At 33.7% G+C, this 26,925-nt stretch overlaps 1 protein-coding gene across 2 annotated transcripts; it reads left to right on the top strand.

Annotated features, from left to right (window-relative positions):
- The first annotated feature begins 30 nt into the window (after positions 1-30).
- LOC149903912 (dual specificity protein phosphatase 22-like) lies at positions 31-26,708 on the top strand. 2 transcript variants are annotated; one of them, XM_090108091.1, is made up of 9 exons: positions 31-493; positions 6,902-7,018; positions 13,065-13,189; positions 16,202-16,373; positions 17,700-17,853; positions 18,320-18,487; positions 21,497-21,683; positions 23,063-23,150; positions 26,553-26,708. In XM_090108091.1, the coding sequence occupies exons 1-8, from the start codon at positions 473-475 to the stop codon at positions 23,115-23,117; spliced, it is 999 nt and encodes a 332-aa protein (XP_089964217.1). In that variant the 5' UTR covers positions 31-472; the 3' UTR covers positions 23,118-23,150; positions 26,553-26,708. The 2 variants fall into 2 exon arrangements, with proteins under 2 accessions (XP_089964217.1, XP_089964218.1); XM_090108092.1 differs by lacking the exon at positions 23,063-23,150.
- The last annotated feature ends 217 nt before the right edge of the window (positions 26,709-26,925 follow it).

Below are 26,925 nucleotides of genomic sequence, written 5' to 3'. Positions count from 1 at the left end.
TTCAGTTTATAGACGCAGTGACGCCCGAGCCCGGCACTCGCCGTCGGCAGTGGCGCGCCGCCAGCAACGATGACTGCATGTATTTCATTCTGCACGAACGACCCGTGACTTAAATTATAATACGAGTCAAAAAACGCGATCGATACACGTTTACTCAGCGAAAATAAGCAAGTTTTTCCGCGAGCAAAACATTTTTTAAACTGGCGCGTCACACGGCGTACCGTAATTTCAAAATATGTAACATAAAAAGTCGTAAAGATATCGACGAAATCCCGTTTCACCGGTATCAACAATGTAGTCATAGTGATGTGAATGTTGACAATTGACATTAACAACTTAATAATAATTGTATCAAATGTTGAAATTATATATTTTACAAAAAGTGTTAAAAGTTTAGCCGTAGTAGATGTTATAGAAATTGTTATAAACGACAATAATTTACTCGATAGTTAGATAGTAAACGTCATTAAAAATGGGGAATGGAATGAATAAGGTAAGTAAATAAGTGATATCACATTCACATACCTTTTGTTGTTCTGCGGAGAGGGTATGGAGCGGGGCTGGTTACGTAATGTTAACGTAGCATCGCTACGATATTTTGTCGCACGTAAATTTCGTAGCCCAGACTACGAGAATTTGTAAAATAATGTAAAAAATGATTTTGCAGTTCAATATTTGGTCAAATTTTCTAGTACAGTACAAAATACGACTTAATTTAAATATGTATAATATTTTATTTATATAATTTATTATAATAGAACTTTTATTTATGTAGTGAAATATGATTAAATATTTTTTTTTATTCTTGCCTTTGACAAAACATAATACATATTTATTTATTGCTATGATTAATCTAAAATCAAACTTATCGTCTATGTAAGTACTTTTTGGATAAAAAAATATTTACTAAAATAGGTTTTGGGGATCAATGGAGTCAATGAAGAGCATAGATTATTAAATAGTTACTTTCTAGACTCTAGAGTAGCAACTAACTAATAACATAATAATTATATTTCTGTAATAAAATCTAACTTATGTATAAAAAAAATCTAGTCCATTTCCAGATTATTCATTGTACTTACAGTACCTTACTAAAACCCATTGAATTTAGAAACGATATACATAAAAAAGACAAAACGGAGAAAGTTACATATTATGTGTATGCATCCAAGTACCATCATCAATATGATATGTATTACTATTTAAAACAAGTAAAATACATACTCTCTTTACCCTTCCATTAGGCTAACGATTAGCCTTAAAACTTTCTTCGCATGTGCCTCGTACGTACTAAAATCCATAAAAAAAAATTTAAGCACGATATAACATATTGAGAGTTACAATAATTAGGTTTATAGGTATACTAGATTTCCGCCCGCGGCTTCGCCCGCGTTTGCAAAGGAAAACCCGCATAGTTCCCGTTCCCGTGGGATTTCCGGGATAAAAACTATCCTATTTGTTAATCCAAGTTACCCTCTATATGTGTGCTAAATTTCATTGTAATCGGTTCAGTAGTTTTTACGTGAAAGAGTAACAAACATCCATACATCCATACATCCTTACAAACTTTCGCCTTTATAATATACTAGCGGTCCGCCCCGGCTTCGCCCGTGGTACATATTTACGTTTTCTCTACATAAGAACCATCCTCGTACTTCAAGGAATATAATAAAAAAAGAATTATCGAAATCGGTTCAGCCGTTCTCGAGTTATGCGCTTACCAACACATTTTGCGATTCATTTTTATATATAAGAAGAAGATATTAGATATTAGATATTAGATATTAGATAGGGTATATGATATTTATAATATAATTTTATTTGTGGGTGCATTAACGTTCTGTCAAAAGAGTTTTTGTAAGCCCCGAGTCCCTGAAGTAAACCTATTTTAAAAATTGCCTGTTGGGAAGAATAAACAAGAATAATAGAGCAAGACATGCTTACCTTGGGGAAAATGCTTTAGCGTGCTTGGGTTATATATTATGAATAAAATATAGGTAGACGGGTTTGACGGACAATATTTGAAGTCGTCCTTTTTTGTAGCTGTAGTAGCAAATTTATGGTTAATTTGCCGGTAGACCGATTTTCTCTTCGCTTCAAACATACGATAGATACAACGACTATATTATTATGTCTGCACTTGGAAAGAAATATTGGTAAAAATAATGAATGCATAGAAAGACCTCAATATTTTTAGTTTTTACCAATATTTAACGCACAAAAATATTATTTACGTCTTCACATATTATGTCTTTTATGTAGGTGGCAAAATATCTAATAATAGAGTCATATTATATTATTATATAATTTCTGTTCATATATTTACCTATCCCTTCAACTTCAATTTCGTTTAATAATACGCGTTCTATTTCCCTTTCGCAAAGAAAACTTTAGGTACTTGGCTGTTAACCTGACATTAAGAGGCATGTTATGTTAAGTGGCCACGGAGTTTATACGGCGTTTATTTCGCTAAAACACTTTTCTTGTGATTACTTTAGGTAGACATTTACATTAATTAAACTTTGTTAATGCAGTTTTTAAATAATTTATGGCAGGTATATGGTTTATTTATGTACCCTTAAAAAAGATTTAATCCTATGTGACCAATCCTGGCGAAGAGCAGTAAACAGCATAGGAATAAGCATTATTGCTCTTAATCCTACCTGGTTAATATTATAAAAGTTAAAGTTTGGAAGGAGGAGTGTCGATTATACGCAATAACAGCTGATTGAATCTTTGTTATTCGGCAGAGATTATAATCTAGATTAGACTTACTTGCTACTTTAACTTTAACTTACCTACTACTTTCAACCAAGGTACTCTACCTAGTACCTATATTAAAAATACAATAAAAAACACTCCATAAGCTTTCTCTCTTAATCTGATGAGACAGAAAATCCGATGAGACTGGAGTTAGGACCTAATCACTCAATCGGATCAAGTAGAATAAGGCAGTTCTTTATAGGATTTAAATAAGGATTACAATAGGCACTTACGCATAAAAAAGTTAGTCATTAAGAAAGTTTCAATAATATAAAACATTCAATTAAATTATAGTGTGGGGAAGTTAATTTTATTATTTAGGGCTAATGTCGCCGTGGCTCTGTTGTAGTTTGTTCAACCCGGTATACCAAATTAACTTCTGATTTTTTCAGAAATAGGACAAAATAACACGAATTTCTTTGGCCTTTTGAGTATCTAGCATATATGTATACAGTATACCTAAGCGAAAGTAGTAATATGAAAATGCTTTCAAATATCATACGTAATTGATTGTATGTTACAGGCAAATAAAGCCTTCTTTAACAATCGCGAGACTCAAAGGTAATCGTCCCCAATAATGTAACGATTTGCAGTAAAAACGAATTGGAAATAGTCTCGCAAACGTGCCAAAACCCCAAAGATGCGACCCAGCGGGCAAATAGGTCCGGTTTTTGTTTATTTAACCGGTAATCCGCGCTTGTGTAAATTTTAACTTTGCAATTCTGAATTGTTGAAAACAGTCGTCTCAGTTGTTAAATAGAACGGCTTCAGTGATCGTTTTGTTCTAAATATAATATAAAATATAATGAACCCACATTTACATTTTACTGTAAAATTGATACCTAGTTAATAAATGATACCTACTCAATAATGATATCCAGATCATTATTTAGGAATTCGTGGCTTGATAGATTTGAGCTTTCAGATTGTTGGGTATCGAAACCTTCATTTTAACTATAGCATTGAATATAGCCAATGTAAACCTAATCTATTTACATGTGCTTCGCTATTTTAATTATATAAAATTAATATCGAGAAATTATCCGTCTCAAACACAAGCATTATGTTTGAAGTTGAAAAGAATGCATTTAAAATGTTAACAGTATTTGTACCTATTAGTGCTTACAATGTATCAAGCAATTGGTAATTTTCATTTGTCGATAATAATCGATATTTTAATATTCCCAATAATAAAAAAAAATGAAATTTCTTTAAAGTTACTAATATAAATTATAAATATGTACCTAATTATATGATTGAAAATACTTGAACGCTATCGTCTGTTAAATTGAAATTGGTATTAAGTCGACTGCAACACAGTGTAGCGAGTGAAATGTCAACAGCCAGATATTATCGACACATTTTATCTCCTCTGAACTTATCTTAAAGCTCAATGGAAGAACTTTTTAAAACGGATATCTTTAGACCATTACGTGTCGTATCAACAATCATCTCTTCTCGAACTGTTTTTGTCAGCACGCTTAAGAACTCTTAAACAAGGCTTCAATGGAAGGTCGGTGTATGATTATTTATAAATAACATTAATATAAATCATTGTTTTTACAACTACGTTTAATTTGTCTAAAAATTATAATATTATTACAATAGGCTTACAAACTGCCATAATATAGCTAAAAGCATAAAATTAAATAATTCTCAATCCATTCTCTTCCGGTTTTATACTAACAGATAACGCTTACAGAAGAAAAATAATTGTAGTTTGGCAGACTAGACAAAGTAAGAGACAAAGCTTGTCACCATATAGATAATTAATTGAACTTATCAATCAAATACAAATCTATTAATTTGTCCTGCAAAAAGGTCATTCGCTTCATTTTGGCTGTAGTCGTAAAACATAAGGTCAATGCCGTAAAATCGTAGCTAAAACACAGGAGATGCGTGCTATAAAATGAGTCCCAAACACCACTAAGAATATTACTAGGTACATAATACATTACATAAACATACTAAAGAGTATTAGTGATTTAATAAAGTGCTCTATCCATTACATTAATTATGTAACGATGCATAAGCCAATGAAAATGTACTAAGATATTTTTAAATTTCACTTTTTAAATGAAGTTGTGTGCCACTTCAAAGACAGTGCTCATTGCTGATATTATCTCGTCACATAAAATGTTTGCCTCTGCTTTAAATGCTACGAATGACGCATTGAAATGACAAGTTTCACGACATCGTCACGCTATAGGTACAGTCACGCAATGTAAATGCAGTATGAAATATATTTCCAACAATTAATTGGTCTTGAATAACATAATTTATTACAGATTTTAAAAGCAATTCATAAATTGCAATTCGTTCATTCAGATTGTTCGTGGATTTTTATAAATCACATTATAATTTGGGAATTTATTAGGTTTATAAACTATATTTCGTTTTCACCTTTATCGCGTCCGTGTCATAAGTTTCATGAAATATACGAAAAGCTCACAAGACTTTTGACACAAGACAAATGGGTCTACGTCTTATGGCTTGAGCCACATAAAAATAAAACTAATACATAAATAATAACGTGTTTTGTAGAGAAAAACAATGCAGCGATAAACGATACAGAACTTTATTTCGACAGATAAACAAAACATAAAAAGTGTAGGAAAACCCTAACTATGGTGTTATTTCAAGACATTAAAACCACGACCCCTCATTTTATTTACCTTAATAGCTTGAAATAAATGATAGCTGTTAATAATCGAGGTACCTACTTTTGTTTCTACGCGGCAAAGCTATTGTTCTCCGCACTTTGGCTACACTTAACCAACCGCGGAAACTAATTTGCTCACAACAAAAGAACATACAATTTCCTCCATATTGTTCTGTGCGAGGAGTTATTTTAACAAATTTTTTGTTATTTTACAAGAGTAGGGAATTGAAGTTTAAGATGCTACAGCTATGAAGGAAAAGTTGTTTAGTAAAATTTTTGGAAGCTTTTTACGAGAATATTTTTCTAAATTCTGAAAGAAAAATATTATTAATACCAATACTAATAAGGTACTTCTGTAACCTATTATCTGTCAGATACTTCTGTTTAAAATACCCTTTTACATATCTCTTAATGATGTGGTTAATAATTATGATGAACTAGCGGTCCGCCCCGGCTTCGCCCGTGGTACATATTTACGTTTTCTCTACATAAAAACCATCCTCGTACTTCAAGGAATATAATAAAAAAAGAATTATCGAAATCGGTTCAGCCGTTCTCGAGTTATGCGCTTACCAACACATTTTGCGATTCATTTTTATATATAAGAAAGAAGAAGAAGAAGAAGAAGATGAATAATTGACAATGACAATTTACAGTTTTAATTATGTATCTACATTGCAATTATGTATTCCGCAAGGCTTGTTATTATCATTTCTGAAACAAACTTCCTCTTGGTTTTTCATAGAAGCTGTAAGACGACATTTGAAATGTTGTCGATTAAAATCTATTAAAGTCTAAGAACGGACATAACCCTTTTCTACTAGATTCTTTTATCATCAGAATGCATTGTGTTTGGGGCCGTATTTTTCTTGTATACCCGCATTTGTAATGAAGACTGCAGTTTGAACTTTATAACTCCCATTGTTGTGTGCATGAATAAAAAATAATATTCAGAATATAATGCAAATATAGGTTGTATTGTAATAGTATATTTTCATTGAAACGTTTTTATTTCGAAATACCACGAAATATAAATTGTTGGAATGATTGCAACTTACAATTGTTTTTTTATTAGGAACCTAGTAGAATGATCTGAAAATTAAAAATGTTTGTAGTTTCAGTATTTTCAATATAAAAACTATAAAAGCCTCCATGTAAATGTACCTAGTACATGATACACAACCTAGTTACTAATCTGTGACACAACTGACAACTTTATTATATGGACATTGAACGAAGAGTTGATTAAAGGTTCCTTTGGGATTTGGGATTTACTGCTTAGTCGTAAGTTGTAGGTTTATGTTTGAAACTACTAAACTAATTCTAAACTTCTATCACATTTACTGAGGTGTATTCTGATAAACATAGACTATTATAAGTTTAATTACCTGTGAATTCAGGCAGATATTAACCGTAATTTATAAATTCATACACAACTACTATTTTTTGTTTATTTAAAATTAATAATTGTTTCAGGTGCTTCCCGGGCTATATGTGGGTAATTACAGAGACTCAAAGGATCCAGTACAATTAGATAAATATAAAATTACGCACATTTTGTCTATTCACGACGCTGCGAGAAGAATACATTCGGTGAGTAATCTAATTATTTCAGTACCCCTACTACATAATGTACCATAGAATATCACCAGTATTTTTTTATATTATAAAATAAGTAGTTAAGGGCGAGAGGTTACTTATTAGTTATTCATTAACGAGGTAATAATTTTGAGTTGTTTATTTGTTACGATTTAAACAAAAATTACTCCATTGGTTTTATAAATCTTTAATAAGCTATTAGAAAGCTACACATCTTTTATTCTTTAACCCGAACATATCCAGGGCAAGCTGCTAATTATTCACAAATAGTATAATGACATATACACGAGTCCTTCAAAGTATGAACATTATTCAGTTCTCGTTTCAAAGTTTCAAGTTCATCACGATCTGTAGGTACCGAGGCCCCGAGGGAGCAATTATCTCCTCTAAAAGGCATTGAGTCTAAGCTTCTAGTCCTTGGACGAAGGCGTCTGTAACCTTGTTACATTACTCTCCTTTCTGCGTTTATTTTTATACTAAGTGCAGCTTATAAGTTATAACGTTTGACTTGACCCGATGTCACAGATAATATCTTAGAACCTTGTGCCTATATTGTACAGATTATTAAGATAGACGTTATAAAATTAAACAAAATGTCCTCGATGAATGTTCGTGTTTGTATTTGGAATCGATATTTTTCAATAATGCTGTGGCAAATTGATAAAATTTGAATATCAAAAATAGCCTACGCAATCTGAAGCACGGTAAAGATAATAATGGCGTGGCTGAAGACTCTCATTGAATGAATTATCGGATTCCTGTCGCTGTGTAATAAGTATACTTCAATGTGATGTAGGGTAATCAGATTTTACTTGAATATCAAAGATATAAGAAATCCGAAATACCTTCTGTAGGTACTTAGGTAATATAGTCACTCCAGTTAAGAATATAATATCTACTTATGTAAAAAAAAGTTACTTTTTTAATTAAAAAAAATAACAGAACTTATTCAGTTAAAAAGGTATTTGAATACTACAAAGAAAGCCGATATTTGCTTAACACCAGGTAAGTATCGTATGTTAATGTAGAGCCACACACTATGTCGGGATCAGAGTATTTTAGAATGTAGGACGATGGACTTTTATTATTTGATCTCGACGCCTACCATCTGCCATAGGGACTAATCTTTTTTTCTCTTTTCCAGTACTAAAAAGGGGTTTTTTGTTATGTTTTTTGTAAAATAGTTTTGTTCTGCATCCAACGTGAATGAATTTCATAACCTGTAATCCTCTTTTAGATTTAGTACTCCCCATGGAAGGTTAAAACTTAATTTATTGTTTTTATTGAATAACCATTCGCCGCACCGACCAATCAGCGCATAGAAATCAATCAGCTTTTTCTATTATTCTTTACTTTTTCTATTAAACCTTTTTCATTTCATTTACATTTTTAAATTAGACTACGCTTCCTCAGAGATTTAAATTCGTTCTAGATACTGGCTATTTGATTAAGATTGCATTAGTTTCTAGTTCCTGAATCTGTGTTTGCCAACATTTCATCAAAATAGACTCAATCACAGACGTATTTGTTTTAGTAAAGATACGCTAGTACACTCATGAATATCATTGAATAATGGTTTTATCTTGAACATATGTTCGTGGAGACAGCTTTAAGAATGATGGATCGTGCTTTTCAGACCAGTTGTGCGCCCATTTGCATATTGTATCCTATTAAAATATTACCTCATATAAATATTCGGATGTCTGCCCGCGCCGTTAGGTTTTGTTTCACGTTATCATTCTATGACCGCTTTTCCGTTTCTACGCTTCCATTTTCTCTAATGTTTAATTAAATTCGCATTAATTTATTGAACATATTACAATTGTATGTATCGCGTAGTTTAAATAAAAATTATAACATCAGAAGTGGGCGAGCAAAGTTCAAACGAAGCTCTGGAATGTATTTCATTATTGAGATTGAATGAAATATGCATGCAATTTATATTTGCACTCGTGTATTTATTATACCTACACAGTACACACACATTCTGCATCCAACATATTTCGACATTCGCGTTTACATATGAATTGACCTCATTATATACGGGAGAAGCGTGGGTGTAATTTTCTGTAGGTAAGTTTAAATTCCACATTGCCACATTAAAAAATGCACATTTCCCTTGAATGAACAGTGTAGTTTAAATGTAGGATTTGTGGAAAATACTTTTTGTAATCGCAGCTTATTTTTTAAACATTTATATGCGTTTTTATTGTATGTACTTTTTATGTTTTACCTACTAGTTAAATGCCCACGGCTCCGCTTGTGTGTACTTCTTGCGGCTATACCCTTACAACATTGGTAACTGAAAGATAAATCATAGTGACGCGAAAATGGAATGTACAAATAAATTAATAAACTCATTGACGTTATTACTAATAATAGTTAATTACTAATAATACTAATAATAGCATAGTTGAGATTATTTGTTTGTGAAAGCAAAGAACGACGAAGCAAGAACATAAAACTTAGAAAAACAACTTCAGACGTATTTGAATAAAGAAAAGAATTAGGTTCGCTGTGAAAAAATATACCTAACTTTGTTGTGATAAATCGATAGTTAGCTAGACGCTATAAAGCCAGACTTGATGTTTAGATCAGTGTTGTGGCGATAGGTTCGATCGACCACACCCTACACGCAACTTTTTTTATTTCCTAGGTATTTTCATTTCACATTTTTATCAATTTCTTAATGAATCGCTATTACCCTATAAATGAGGATATTTTAAGAAATAAAGCTATTTCTTCCATATTAAATACACAACTAGATATTAAAGCTTATTATTCAAGGATTTACACACATAAAACTCGTATTAAAATACGTTTTTATCTATATTCCCCACTCAGCAATATATCGAGCCATTGTTACGTCTTAAGAGAGCTGTGATGCTCATCCCTATAAAATTCTCATATGTTCCAACGTGTAACATAGGTGTTTGTAGGGCTGGCACCTTTAGAAAATGGCCTTTTTACTTTTTATTCATAATTATTTTGTCTGAAAATCAAAATATGTATATTTTATTAAATCAATAATAACTAATATAACTATCATTAGATACGTACTAAATAAAGTCATACCGAGAAGAAAGTATGACTGGTTGGATATATGTATAATCACTATTTGATGTATCATAATGCTTTGATGAAGCTTGTGTACGATAAAACTTGTGTCTTATATCCCAGAGTAATAAACATATTATGTTATAGAAATGTTGGGCGTTGTAGTATCGCCGGGCTCAGCTAGTTTATTATAAATGGCAAACTTTGATGAGTAATTAAAGCTATAAGTTTTTTCAGATTTAAGTAGTAGAAACTTTTCAGTCTCAAAACCTGAAGTAATACACAAAGGACGAGCTTTCGCTCATGCAAAAATGCGGACATCATTATGTAGCTCTAATCAAAACTTTTTATATAAATATAAGGTTAGCAGCCCTATTACACCTTCAGCGGTATTAATAACGCCGCTTTAATCTCGACATCCCTTCATTTATTCACATTCAGCTGACGAAGGCTTGTATAACTTAATAACGATAAGCCGAGAGAATTGTGGGCTACGTAACGAACCTTTGTAAATAAAAACGAAACGAGCGAGTAAGCTGTCTACCTTTGCTTATTTTTTCACGTTTGTGAGATAACGGTTTGCATAATATGAAATGAAAATACGTTGTCTAATTATACTTAGAAGTTATTTCGGGGAATAAAATGTTTAATATAAATTAATGCTTATAATATACAACAGCCATAGCCTTATACGGAGATAAGCCTAATAATAATATGTATTTAAAGAGATATAAAAACGAAACATTAATAACATAAAGCTCACATTTTTTGAAACTTCTCGCTTCACAGAGCCTTTATCATTTCATGTTTTTCAAACGAAATTCCCAGGAATAAAGTTTCATCGCTTGCAGTAGAAAAACCACGTTAATATATTACAGGGTAATTTGTTTCACCGGGTAGTTCACACGGGAAGTAAAAAACAAAACAAAAATTGCAGCAAGAAATTATTGCTTGGAATAATTATACAATAGATGATTTTGCAGTTGAATTGTTCTGAGTTGTTTCTTTCATTGATTTAATACCGTGAAAAGGAAACTAATTTTATAATGCTCATTAAAAAAAAAAATAAATGCAGATATTTATTGCATTTATTAACTTTGTAAATTGTAGGCCTTCTTTCGCTGTTTTTAAATTGGAGTATTGCGTTCTATTCTCAGTATAGAGCTTTAAACCGCTGAACTTTCCCATAAAGAAAATCGATCCAGAAAGGCTCATAGAAAACTTTTACATTTTTAATAACACGGTTGACTTTTGAACTTGTATAATTATATTATAATTCTTATTTCTGTGAACAAATCCTTTGTGTGTAGTTTAACATTGTATGACGCGGCCGTATTTTAGAGAATGAGTCGAAACTAGTCCACGAATGTTGCACGAAATATAGCCATTAACAGAACTAGGGAATGTAGGCAGTACAAAGACCCTTCTGTGCTTTGTAGAGTATTAATTAAACTGCATAGTGGTATGCGAGAGCTATGTAGTCATATGTGAAATGGATGTAATCATTGTAAGTTGGAAGTTCTAACATAGCTTTCCGGCTCTTTTCATTAAAGGCTTGCTGTTACAAATTTTAATGAATTTATATTTAGTTTCCATCTTTTAGCAGTTCCATTCAGTTATAAAAAGCCACTAGCTACCAGAGGTAAACGTATCTCAAGTATTTTTTTATGATTACCACGTTCTAATTGCTCATTCAATTTACCCATTGATAACCCTACATCATTCCATATCCTACTACCATTTATAAGAGGACATTCTATATATAAAGGAAAAAATAAACATAATCATTATTAGGTCGTCACGTAGATTCATTTCTCAACTTTAAATGGGTCTATTCCCTAGACACTAACGAAACAATTTAGTATGCTATGACTGTGTTAGTCTTGAGACTGAATTTAAAATGATCGTGTGAATAGTTTACAATGATAACCGCTTTCGCCCTTGATATGAAGTCTATGCTGGTTTTCATTTTAAATTTTATCCTGAATAGAAAATGTAATAGCTAAAATAGATTTTTTTCATTTTAATTACCTGAACAGAATATGACAAAATTAAAGCAAATTGAGATAAAGTAAATTCTCATAATAATATGGTCACATACTTGAAGTTAGTTTTTTAATTACTAAAAACTGAAAAAACCTCATTACTATGTACTCAAAGAATGCCTCTGTCCGCGATAATCTATTCACCTTTTCATTTGGAAAATATATTCTAAGCATTCGTCAAGTATGCTCGTATATCTCGTAAAGTTAATTGAACGCTCCACTGCCCTGAGTCTGCCAGATGCACATTTTCATTTCACTCCATTTAGAAACGACGCCTAAAAGGCTAAAAATCACGAAATTGTAGACGCTGTGTAAGCGCTTTTACGTGAGATTGCTTTTAAACTCCTCTTAGTCAATCGTAATGACAAAAAGCTTTTATATTTGCATAACAATGCAAACAAACCGGCGGCGAACCGCGTTGCGTAGCGGATGTGGCTCGCCCTCCATGATTTATTGTTTGAGGGTAGGTTCAGTGAAAGGCAATGGATATTTGGTGCCGTTTTCATTTGTTATAATGTAACGGCACACCCGTGTTTTCCCTTTATAAAGAACTTTGAAACTAAAAGGGGCAAATAAATATATGTACATGTGTTTAGGAAGTTTGAATCTACCTATGAAATCAATTTCAATGAAATTTGGAATGTTTTATTCAAACCAAATAAAAAGAAACCAATAAGGATAGTCTTATGCCCAAAAAAAATCCCTGACCAGAACGTGAAAAATCTACATGGGCGGTAGACCGGTCGTCTTAACCCGGAATCAATAAAATCGATCGAGTAGTTCTTTTTGTTAAATCGTAACAAATAAAAAAAATACGTCTTTCCTCTTTATAATATGTGTAACCTATTGGTTTTGACTTTCGACTAATACATACACCTACCTTTGACAAGATCATCATATTCATATCGGTTATTTTCAAAGTTATAATTTGCTTTCAGGACAAGCATTATTTATGTATAATGGCATCAGATTCACCCGATCAGAATCTGACCCAATACTTCAGTTTGTGCAACGATTTCATTCATGCAGCGAGACTTCGTGACGGAAATGTTTTAATTCATTGGTGAGTAAAATTGATTTTTACCTAGTTGGCAATTTTATAATAGGATGAACCTACTTTCTCGGTAATAAAAAGGGCAACTCGGTTTTGAGCAAACTAAACACTGCGCTATGGATAATTAGTTAGTTATAAAATTGTAGAGCCTTAATCTTAAATTAAGCATCAGGTACCTATTGCTATTTCTTATTTCTGTCAATATTACAATGCCAAGAAAATAGTTAAGTTAATTTTTCTATCTACAAATATTTCAGGGATCCAAAAAGTTAATTCATACAAAAAATGCACCTTTTCTATCTGTTTTGAATCATATTATCTTTAGTCTTTACCTTTATTTTTACTCATCTTATTCAGACTGACGCAATAGCGCAAAAAATAATGGTATTACAAACTAATTACCTATTGAAAGCTTTTAGCCTAATAGGCCAAGTTTTCGTACCAGTCTGTTTTCATTTTCTTACATCGATGATGTAAGAAAATTAAAACTGATGATCGATCTATTAGGTACGTAGTTTAAAATTTGGAGACAAAGACAGGCTTTCGATAAGCCTACACTAATGAGTAAAAGTTATACTTAGTACTTAAATATAAATTAATAGATTGTTTTGATACATTTTGATTCCAATTTGCTTATGAACTAGGTATCTGATCTTACTAATATTATATTACGACTAGCGGTCCGCCCCGGCTTCGCCCGTGGTACATATGAAAAATAGATGTTTTAGGCCGATTCTCAGACTTACCCGATATGCACAGAAAATTTCATGAGAATCGGTCCACCCGTTTCGGAGGAGTATGCAGACTAACATTGTGACACGAGAATTTTATATATAAGATATTATGTGAAAGTTCAATGCGTTTAACCATTCAAACAAACAAACAAATTCTTCAGCTTCAGCTTCAGTTTAAGGATTGCGATTCGACTGTCCAATTAATACCTAACTTGATACTTTAAATTTTAAAATGTTGTGAATTGTCTAGCATAAAATGGAAACTATTGCCCCTTTATTTCGATAACAAGAAAATACAAAGGCTTTGTCATTCAGGTATTCTGAATTGATTCTTCAAGATCCAATCTAGCTTTTCAATTTGACGTTTATATTATTACCATAACTAAGTAAAATAACCTTAAAAATAGCGTGATAACAACCCATCTTCAATTATTCTGGCACGGAGCCACAACTGCACACTCGGTACGAGATTTATATGCACGTGATGTAATCGGCACCGAGACTTATGAAAGCAACGTTTTTTGAAATCGACTTTAAGTTTTGAATTTCCATTTCAACTCTGTTTTAACTTTGTGAGAATTTATTGACAACTGTATAGAAATATAGTAAACAACTATTTCCCACTTATAATATAGGTATATATGACCATTAATCATACTTAAAAATATATTAGGCACTGTTGTACCATTCCTCACAAGCCAAAAGTAGTTAAAACGTCTATGATATTTCATTATTTTCGTACCAGAGTACTAAACAACATCGATGAAAATGTTTACACGTGGATTTCGGAGCTCAAAGCAATTTAACAGTTCCCAACGGCACGAAGTTCATTCGAAGCAATATCCAATAATCTTGCGACGAATAAAGGATTTCTCCTTTATATTCTACAAACGGTTCACATATTTACAATTGATTAGCGCCTACTTTTGAACTATTCTTATACTTAACTTTCCTTTCTGTTTGTTTCTAACATAGGTATAGGACTAGGTATAGGTAGATAGATGCAATCTTAGAATAATATAAAAAAGGTGGAATGTTATCGGGAAATGTATTCCATATATTTTTTCGTGAATGAAATGGCGCATTTGTTACATTCAATATGATTGTATTTTTTTTATTCCTTGTACTGAAAACTATTAAGTATAAGGTCTACTATACACGTATATATGGATTTTTTTCTATTACTTATTGGCGATATTAGAGAAGCTCATGACAAACCTATCGTTATAATACAGAAAATCAATATGTTAAGCGAAGTTATCGCTTTTTTATATCGATACCTAGGGGCTTATTGAAAACTCACACAGGCGTAACTATTTTATTATGTAAGGTTAATCAAACGCAAAGTAGGTACCCCTCTGTAACATAAAATGAGTTGGGTTGGCGGTTTAAATAATCATCTATTCAACTTCGATATGTGGCCTTATTTAAATTTATTATTTTTATTGTATAAAAAAATCAGTATCTTCTCCAAATATAGATACCTATGTCTACTATGTTAACTATTAGGTGTACAATCCGAATCATATATTTAATTCGTATTCTGCACATAAGGCTGATTACAATCAGCCTTATGTGCAGATGGTAATGTCATAGTTAAATTTAATTAACGATATGAGTGCAATATGCTAAAGCGATCAAAACATATGCGGTCTCGTTTTAATTGCTACATTTTGTTTTTGATTTATGATCAGCGATTCAAACTCAAACTCAAACAATTATTTATTCAATTAGACTTCTTATAAAAGCACTTTTGAATCGTCATAAAATTATTACATTTACCACCGATTCTCATTTAAAATTCTTCCATAATCTAGGTATAATTCATAAATTGGAGCTTACAGTGCTTTCGTATGTTTAAATATAGGTGAACCTAATCGGAAAATTAACAATAAAATAAAGCTACATGCGATGTAATGGCATTTTTATTAGTTTATTATTTTACGAGAAATACATATAATAAAAATAGCAATACATTATGTCGGCAGACCTGCACCACTCCATTTCAATTTACCATTTTACAATTTATTATTATTGTTTACTTATTTTTAATTCTGTATCTATATAGGGGTAGGTACTAGGTATACCCAAACAAAATATTGTAATGTTTTTGTACAGTTCGATTTAAAATGTTTGAAATAGCGAATAAGGATTGAATAATTAAATTCTGAATTCATATATGTTTTAAATGTATAAACTTTGATATAAAAACTATATCTAGATAACTAATAAACTTTGTCTCATCTTATAGTAAATGAAAAAATAAATAATACTTGTAACATTTTAGCTTAGCGGGAATGTCGCGAAGCGTGACCGTGGCGGTAGCGTACATAATGTCAGTGACACCTCTCTCCTGGCGCGAAGCTCTCAAGGTGGTGCGAGCTGGCCGCGCTGTGGCGAACCCTAATCTTGGCTTTCTTAGACAACTCCAGGACTTTGAGACTTATAAACTTGTTGAAGTAAGTATTATTTTAAAAGAGCCTTGTCGGAACCAGTTGGTTGAATCAGTCGTTTTATAAATGGCCTAGGCTCTTGGTCAAACGGCGCCGTTTTGTTAACTACCTGAATGAAACGGCGTATCTTGTACTTAAATACAGTTAACTATGTGGGAGCGTAGCCTATTTAAATGAAACTGTTGATAAATACATATTTGTTATCGTTGCGATGATGCTAGCTTTGAAAATCATAAGATTAGGTGTATGCAAGTTTTAAGTGCATAAATAGCGTTATGTCATCAATATCGAACCCCTGGTGTTAAATTGGAATCTAATTGGGCCATTGAATAATTGAATTTGTATTACCGTTTAAATATTAAGTTAGAATAGGTTATAGTGTTTAGGTAGACTACCATTAGGTACGTATTTTGATTCTTTGAATTTTTAACTTAATATAATATCGACCAAATGAAACATATTTTGCGATACCCAATGCCCGTTTAAAACAGCAAAAGATCTACAAATTAAATTGATACAAGTACGAAATTGTGTAACTAAATATAAATGTTCAGGTTTAAAAATCCACAAGTTTCGTAATTATGATACTAATTAATCGCATATCTCGTTAACCAAAAGCCATTCAGACTGAACACTAATTGAAACAAAACGATTTAATACCTTTGTGTAGAACAATTACGATTAACGGCTTACCGAACCGCCACATTACTTCCAATTTAATGATTGACGGTACCATCGCTTTAATTAGATTTTCCCCACCCACGTGATAACGAGAGTCATTGATATGAATAGCTTAATAAAATATTAATAAACATGAATACAAATAGCAAGCGATATCTCTTGATGATACTCCTAATATGGTTACGTGAGTTCTGACGTTATGATATACATATAATATTTAGAGGATTACCAAGTTTCATAATCCTGTTTGCGGTTGTCTCATTACATATTGCAAGATGGGATTTTCATTCATGCAATGTCTCTAGATTAGAGGTAACCAAATCCCTGCTAACATAAAATATTAGATGATAGTTACTGAGTGAATTCGCGAACAGGGAAAAATGCAGGTCGAAAAGGGAATGCACTACATAATATTTACTTACGCGTTTGTGTTCGTTTGTGTTCTTTAATACCGCATATTCTACTATATAAAAATAAGTCGGATTTTCCTTCCTGACGCTATAACTCCAGAACGCACGAATTTGCATTCGTTGGAAAGGTCTAGGGCTCCGTGAGGTTTATAGCAAAGAAAAGGTGTCTCTGGTGGCGAAACGGAGTTCGCCCGGTTTGCTAGTCGTATATTGATATTTAAACACCATTTCCCTATTTTAGGAGAGAAGACGTTTAAAAGAACGATACCCGTCCCTAGCGCTTGCTGACAGTGACATAGCGGAGTGTCGTGTCATGCTCGATTCGTATCAGACCATGCTGAGCCAGCGGACGATCTGCGAGGGCAAGTGCGCCATGGGCAGACAGTGCCCGACAGGTCGGTAAGAACGGTTTCAATTTCTTTTATATTTTATCTATGTTTTAAGCCATTACATAGCTTCTATCGCGGACTTTGAGCGCGGGGACCGAATTTAGAAATTTAGTAACGAAAAACCTCACGCTCCCCACGACGACGGGCGTGGTGTGGCTTGAAGGCATAGCATGCTATAGCTTTACCGCGGCAGTCCCCGAGTGCCACCCGGTTTTTTTTATTTTTTTTTATTGACGATAGGGAAGAGCTTGACCACAATCTCGCCTGATGTTGAGCTGAGATGTGGTCTAAGATGGTACGCGCTTCCCTAGAAGGTACCTGTTCACTCTACGCTTGAAAACCCCCATATTGTACTCGTCGAGGAACACAGATTCAGGAAGCATGTTCCAGTCCCGTGATGTTTATGCTTTTGTGAATTGAAACTGTGATGATTTCCACTATTCTACCACCCGTATACATTCCTGTCCTATAGGTGTATGTAGGACCGGCTCCAAGAGGCAGCCCCGCCGCAGACCGTCTGCGTCTGGCGCGGGAGACTCCTCGGGTTTGAAGCGTTCGCCCTCAACACTTTCCACAGCTTCCACTGCTTCTGGCTACCGGCCGCGGTCTTCTCCCGCTGGCCTTTATAGCTACACTGGCGGTAAGTTATATAGATACAAGACTAGTAATAGACTACAAGCCCGCATAGGACAAAAATATGGGTCAAATGAACCACCAGGGGACATATCTAGAACGATAGCAGAGCAAAAAATAATAAGATTCATCACTATGCCGTCACTTGTAAGCTGTCCAACTGAGTGCAGATGAGAATTGAAAAGTACAGGTAGACTCGGTAAATTTTGGTCATATATTTTTGTACGGCATTCTTAACCATCGATAGATCCATTAAAAATAATAAGAAACCGCTCAGTGCCGTACAAAAATGGTGGTCCACCAAGTCGGAATTTTTATTTAATTTCCGAGAGTTACCGGGGGTAAATTTGGTCATTTGACCATGTACGGCATCTGTGTCATACTATTGCTATACTGCTTTTAATCCATTATTCCGCAACGCCGTACAAAAATCATGGGGACAAGGGGAAAAAATCGAGAGTTGCAATCCCCTCTCTTTCCCCACTCCAGGGGGTCATTTGACTAAGTACGGCTTCGGTTCCAAAACATTATCTAGCACTCAAAAGTACTATTAAAAGCAATGCCGTCAAAAAATAATTGTTCTTTTAAATGTATACCAATAATCATCTTAATTTCATCGAATTCTTGATATAAAGAGCTGTAAGGTCATTTGACCCTGTACGGGAACTTTTTTTTTAACATGATATTGTAAAATTCAATTGTTGTATAGTATTGCCGTTCAAAAGAAACCGTTCTAAAAAAAGTTATAGAGAAATGCAAAACCAGAAATTTTGTTAAAGTTTAAACATCGTAGATTAATGAAATATAATAGTTTTCTACACTTTATCCGTTGTTTTAAATAGTATTAACATAGATAAATTAGGAAAAAACGATGCCGTACATTTTTGTGCAGACCACATCTTTTAGGCTGATGAAAGCGACGAAAGCTACAATTTTAAGGGTGCTTTATGGCCATTTGATACAGTACGGCATTAACATATTTTTACCCAACTACGGCAAAGCAAAAGGAGGGTTATGGTTGTTTACAGGTCATGTATGTATGTTCATCTATTCCCTCGTAACTTCTAAACTACTTATCAGAATTCAACAAATGACATATCATTAGAAGCGTCTGAATTTTTCACTGGATAACCAGCGACCAGCTAGCTAAAGGCTATATGGGGTTTCACAAAATCTAATGTGGCGCCCTCTAGCGGACAAAACATACAGAGTAAAAAAATAAAGTTAAGATAAATACGCAGTGTTTGGTATCATTTGAAAGCGCTTTACTTGTACATTTTGAATATGTATATATTACTAGCATTTGCTTGTGACTTTACCTGTATTCATTGACTGATTGCATATAATTCACATCTTTTCGTTCATAGCTTTTTTATTAGTTCATCAATTTAACGGAGTCCATTCCACCTGACTCCGACTTTCCAAGGTGATAATTAACCACCTCGAGCTTCTTAATATTAATGTATATTTATATTTTATTATAAGAATATAAAGCAAACATTTCGTTATATGGATTTTTTTTCTTTTTCAGATTTTTCCCCTTTGAACCAACGAAAATGTACGGCACATGAAAAAATATTATCTATGCATAAAATACTTTAAAAATAAATTTATTTCGTGTTGTGTCAAATGACCCCCTGGAGTGGGGAAAGAGAGGGGATTACAACTCTCGATTTTTTCCCCTTGTCCCCATGATTTTTGTACGGCGTTGCGGAATAATGGATTAAAAGCAGTATAGCAATAGTATGACACAGATGCCGTACATGGTCAAATGACCAAATTTACCCCCGGTAACTCTCGGAAATTAAATAAAAATTCCGACTTGGTGGACCACCATTTTTGTACGGCACTGAGCGGTTTCTTATTATTTTTAATGGATCTATCGATGGTTAAGAATGCCGTACAAAAATATATGACCAAAATTTACCGAGTCTACCTGTACTTTTCAATTCTCATCTGCACTCAGTTGGACAGCTTACAAGTGACGGCATAGTGATGAATCTTATTATTTTTTGCTCTGCTATCGTTCTAGATATGTCCCCTGGTGGTTCATTTGACCCATATTTTTGTCCTATGCGGGCTTGTAGTCTATAAATATGTTTGGGCTTTTTATTATATATTTCTATTTATATTTTCATCATCACAGACCGATAGTAGATAGGGTTAAGATACGCAAAATCCTTATAACTACTCATCAAAACAAAGCGCTGTTTTTAGTTGAAGTTTAAAATGTCTCTTACCAGACGGGATGGGATGGGTCATGGGATGCGATTACCAGACGGGACATTACATTCTATTATCTATTCTATATTCTTTTCTGTAAATTTTAATTGATTATTGATTTTATTTAAATTGTCACTGATATACTGTATGCTGGTTGGTGCCAATGCTGGCGCGCTTGGCATGTGACCTGTGTCAAATCCTTATGTGAAAATAGATAATTTATTGACTATTTCTGATTGACCGGTTGGCTCGGTCGGTAGTGCCTTCCATGTCAGAGGTCGTGGGTTCGATTTCCACCCGGGGCAAATATATTTTGTGTGATGAATATAGTTCGTTACATGTTCGCTCTGTGTCTGGATGTTAATTATTATTTATTTAAAATTATATATGTATGTTTATCAGCCATCTGGTTTCCATAGCCATCTGGGGTCGTATGGGAAAATTGTCCTGAAATATTTATTTATTTGTTGACGACTGTTGTTGTTGACGAATTATTTATTTGACGACGTGGTTGGCGCAGTGGTAAAGTAACTGTCTACTGAGCCGACGGTCCCGGGTTCGATCCCCGGTCAGGGCAAATATTTGTGTGATGAACTCAATTATTTGTTCTTGGGTCTGGGTGTTATTATCTATATATGTATTTATTAAATATTATATTTATCGTCGTCTAGTACCCACAACACAAGCCTTAATTGAGCTTACTGTGGGACTAGGTCGATTTGTGTAATAATGTCCTATAATATTTATTTATTTATTTATTTATTATTTATTTATATGTATTATTCCCGAGCAGTGCCGTCCCGGCCGAGCCGCTCGGTGTCGGGTCTGAGCGTGACGCGCGTGACGGACCCGGTGGGCGGCGGCACGGCGGTGGCGGTGGGCGGCTCGGCGTACTCGCGCCGCGCCGCGTCCGCGCCCGCCACGCCCGCGCTGTCGCCCGCCGCCTCGCCGCCCGGCTCGCCGCACCGCGCGCCGCACAGGTGACTTTCATAATCATCATCATAACCATCATCATCATCATCATCACCATCATCATCATCACCGGCCATCATCATCATCATCATCACCACCATCATCATCACCATCACCACCACCATAATCATCATCACCACCATCATCACCATCATCATCATCGCCACCATCACCATTATAATCATCACCATCATCATCATCATCATCATCAGCCCACATACGTTCCCACTGCTGGGACACGGGCCTCCTATGAGGATACAGGCCATAATCCACCACACTGGCCAAGTGCGGGTTGGCGAATACACTTACCTAATTAATTGACATTAACTTCAATTACCTACCTATAGTTTTTAGGTTTCCGTACCTAAAGGACAAAACGGGACCCTATTATTAAGCCTCCGCTGTCTCCACTCTCCAGGCTGTATCTCATAAACCGTGATAAATGATGTATTTCCGTTGCCGCTATAACGACAAATACAAAAAAAAAAGAAATATTAAGGGAGGTCTCCATACAATAAACGTATTTTTTTCGTATTTTGTTTGCTCAATATACAGCTACAACAAACGTGATTTTACTATAGATGATAGTACGGAACCCTTCGTGCGCGAGTTCGACTCGAATTTGGGTGTTTTTTTAATTATTGTAACTTTTCAAAAATGTCCAAAACTAAGCCATTTAACCTTCTTAAATAATTATATAACTAATAATTATCGTACAAATACGATAATTTTGTGCGTAAGTTTCACTTTTACCGTGGTTTCATAAAACCACACAACATTTCTTTAACCTTAATAAAATCCTAAATTGTGTGATTTTATACTGGTCTGATAGTCCTAAACTTTACAAATTATCCTAAACTTTACAAATTTGTTTATTGGAGGTAAACTTCAATTTTTTTGTACTATGGTGGACCTCTTCTTATCAGTTCACGCTAGCACTGAGATGTAACAAATTTCACAAAATGTTTTCAAGCCAAATTTAAATCTTAATTTAAGGAGATATTTCATTGCACAGAATCCGAGATGCTTGACGAATGTTCAAGTCAGAAGTCTTAATAGAATAAAGAGCGCTCTTCCGCCTGTTACGTACGATGTGTCATTTTAATAATTGGCTCAACTGACGCTTCGAATTACTCACTTAGCGGCATACTTTTATCTCATCCTCTTAAATATAGCGAAATAAAATCTTAAAAATTATAAATTCGCAAATTTTATTGGATTGATGGAAATATACCTACCTACATCTTTCTTTCTTCTATATATCTACACGGAGCAAAACGGTAGTTGATTTTAAAAGATCGGAAGAGTACCTATAAGCATAAAATATTTATCAACTGCTTTTTATTTATTTTTTTTATTTATCTCTCTTATTTTTATGTTTCACTAGGGGTGGATGTTCTTGGACGATACCGACAGTGCAATGGGATCCAAAATCTTTGTAGCGATCATCACTTCATATCGTCACTCCTTCATCCGTAAGCTATCTTGCTATCTCTTCGAATTTTAGTTTATTTTTAGTTTCCTTTTTTAACATTATTTTTATACATTGAATTGCCTCGATCACCATTGTTTCCTATTTTGTGATTCATTTCTCGTACTGAATCCTTATTTAAATATATAGCTACCTATTCGGACAAAATACGAAATAAAAAACCACTTTTTTCAAACAAGTATATTAATTACCAAATTCCTGTAATGTTCCCACAACTCGGCTCATTTAAATAAGTCAACACAGCGTATATATTGTGAAAGCCGCTTTGCACACATGAAATAATAAGTAGATAATCTGCTAAAACCTTAATCTGGTTAAATCTGTTTACTCTCGAGGAAAAACGTTACATTTCTCTCGGTAAATGAATAAATGCTCGGGTAAAATCAAAAGAGGTTTTTTTGTTTATCTGTAGTATTTCAATAACTTTTATCTATATTGTATTCTTGGTACACTGATTACACAGTACACTAGATATATTTTCGTCTGCATACAGTTTTTAAAATAGTAATGAGTTTGTTTCTATGTTATAATAAAAAGTTTATGCCATTAAAAATCTGTTGGAAGAAGAAAATCTACCTATTTGTAAGAAATATTTAGATGGCTTTTTCTCTATACCTAACATTCAACTCTGTAAGACACAGTTGTAAAACACAGTTTTTGATAAATACAGACATAATTATGACAAAACTAGCTGGTAAATAGTAGATATGTATTTTCGAGCTAAACGCACCTGCAAAGCGAAACAGTAAATCATAATAAGAATTTTCTAATATAAAAATGACGTCTACTGCATTCAAGTATAAATTTCCATAGATATATCTGCTTAACTCAGCAGATGCGATTTCATCTTGCTATCTGCACCCGTCCAATAGATTGAAATTTCCTTTTGGTTGTTATGACAGCCTCATTCGGTTTATGTAGGTCAGATATTTGTTAGGAATAACATATTTTTCTGATCACTGCTCCAGCTGTGATTAGATTGCGACTTACATAAAAAAACAAATTGGTTATATTGAGGTCTTATCTTATTGTAGTATCGTCCAATGATTTAGCCATTTTTACTCAGACCATTCATAATATAAGAAACCTAAATGGTGAATTTCACGAAATAAGATTCCATCCTTCGTCATGTAACGTCTCCCTTGGGTTTCACTGCACGTATCGTGATTAGTGTTGCCGCTCGATAGTCCACTATCGATAGTCTATCGATTAACTATCGATAGTTGGGGAAAAGCAATAGTATCGATAGCACTATCGATACTATCGATAGTGTCGATACTATCGATAGTATCGATAGTCCTATAAGCGTAAATACTATCGACACATAGCAATACCATCGATAGTATCGATACTATCGAAGCTCAATATCGAACGAACTATCGATACTATCGATAGTGTCGATACTATCGAAGCTCAATATCGAACGAACTATCGATACTATCGATAATATCGTCCCATCGATAGTGACCTTTTTCTCGATAGTATTGCTTTATCAATAACTAGCAATGCCCTGCGGTTTCACTCGCATAGATAGCGATATCGTTACAGTGAAAAGTCTACTATAGGTCGGACTATAGGTTTAATTTTTAATCACATGAAAATCACCTTTACCCCGTCCCGCACTACGGCCTTTTTTTTTGTTTTAGTGGGGAAATCTTTCATAGATACCCACGGCCTCCGGGGGAGGGGCCGTGGGTTATGTCGGATTCCTACCGACCAAAACCCCACTGTGTTCCGTCAAGACGCATATTGGTAGAATTCCTCCGTGACCCCCGCACTACGGCCTGCTCGAACAGTATACCTACTATTTTCTGTAGATTGACACTTTAAAAAATTCGTTATATCTTTTGAATGGAATATCCAATTCTTTTCATTTAAAAAGTATTTTGCTGGTATTGAAACAGTCTATAATAAAACATCATTTAATGGGATAAGGATTAATATATGTGTATGGATAACATGGTTTGATTACTGTCGGCACTTCTATTTACTTTGAAAACGTAAAAAAGTTGTTGTAGTAACATAACTACTGAAGATGGACATATGGTATCGCGGACTTTCTCGTAGATATTGATCCATTCTATAATACCGTAGAACATTTTTTTGTTCTATCTTCAATAGATTCCGCAGCGCACGCGATGACAGAAGTTTTATTGAGGATTTTTTTACACCTTGGGTTACATTATTGCATTTTTGGTAAGGATCTCTAATTTTTTTGAAAATGCAATATAGCCTATGTTGCTCAGTAAAGATGCAGCTTTCTAATGGTGAAAGAATTTTTTAAATCGGTCCAGTAGTTTTTGCGTGAAAACCATACATACATACATACATACATACATACTTACAAACTTTTCCTCTTTATAATATTAGTATAGATATTATAGTGGATGACAGAGAACTAGATGTTTGGTTATAATACTTTTCAAGTTATTTATTGGCGCTTTGTACAATCCATTTTTTTTAGTTCGTTAATTCGTAATCCAATAAGCCCATTGACTGACCCATTATACCAAGAAATCGTGAACAATACTATTGCACAATTTACTACTATCGATAGCTCAAAACTATCGATAGTATCAGTACTATCGATAGTATCGATTGTAGTTGCAATATTCAGTAGCAATAGTATCGATACTATCGACAGTATCGATAGTATAGCAACTATTGGCAATCAATACTATCGATTTTATCGATACTATTGCAGTTCATCAATAGTATTCCATGATTAACGCTATCGATAGTATCGATAGTATCGATAATATCGATACTATCGATAGTGCTATCGATATTCTGACTTATTTTCAAGGTCAACTATCGATAGTCAAACTATCGATAGTTCGGCAACACTAATCGTGATGAAATACATTTTCGACAAACCTGCATTGTATATGAAAATTGTACGATACCGTACCGTATAAAAATTTGTAAACAAGACATCGTCGCGTCAGGAATATGTAGGTATTTAAAAGATTTATTTCTGAATAAAATCGGGGTAGAGCAATGATGTTTCAAAGGGATAGACAGGTTTATACTTATGTCTTTTCTTATATATATAAAATCGAATACATTTTGATCGCTTGCCTCGATTCGGGCAACCTGACTTTCGTGTTACCCAACTCGTCAATAACTTCAAAAACAACTTAGGGTTTTTAGGGCCGATTTTTCAATGCTTGGATAAAACTTATTGGTCGAATAATGTATAAAACTACCATTTTAAAAACGTATTCTAATTTCCCGTATTTGACAGTTTACGTGACATTTTAATATTATCGTGTAATACTTTATTGGACGGATACGTTTTATCCAAGTATTGAAAAATCGGCCCTTAATAAAATAATAAAGATAAGTAGTGTCTTTAAATTAATTCAAAATTCTCAATTTTCAGATCCCGAGCATTACAGAGGTGTTCGTAGCACCGCACCGCACGCACGACTCATCCGGCCATTACAGTAGCTTGTACTTTCTTGTCATAATTTTATCTTTATGCCATTCTTGGAAAGCGATCATAGGCCGGTTTCTGAATTGAGAATTGATTTGATTAAGCTTATGCTTCATATAAAAAAATATTTAAGCAGCGTTTAAACATGATTTGATACCAACTTTGATACGCCTACGTCAAATTCTCAATTCAAAAACCGGCCGTTGTTTTCCTAGTTTGTAAATAAAATTGTAAAGCGATGAATATTACTTGATAAATAGTAATCTTCTCAATTGATGCACAATTCTTAATCGTAGGTATGTATGAAGAATTTATCGAT

This window comes from Colias eurytheme, chromosome 12 (genome assembly GCF_061535395.1).
Source record: "Colias eurytheme isolate Ceu_HAF_F1 chromosome 12, ilColEury1 Martin Lab GWU primary, whole genome shotgun sequence".
NCBI lineage: Eukaryota > Metazoa > Arthropoda > Insecta > Lepidoptera > Pieridae > Colias > Colias eurytheme.
Note: the sequence above shows the minus strand (reverse complement) of the source record. Positions and strands in the feature narration are given on the sequence as shown.

What these genes read in the sequence shown, in the direction of transcription:
- LOC149903912 (XM_090108091.1), top strand. Translation starts at nt 473, where the DNA reads ATGGGGAATGGAATGAATAAG. An exon ending in TGGGGAATGGAATGAATAAG is followed by an intron (nt 494 to 6,901) that starts GTAAGTAAATAA and finishes TAATTGTTTCAG; the next exon opens with GTGCTTCCCGGGCTATATGT. An exon ending in CCTTTATAGCTACACTGGCG is followed by an intron (nt 18,488 to 21,496) that starts GTAAGTTATATA and finishes ATTCCCGAGCAG; the next exon opens with TGCCGTCCCGGCCGAGCCGC.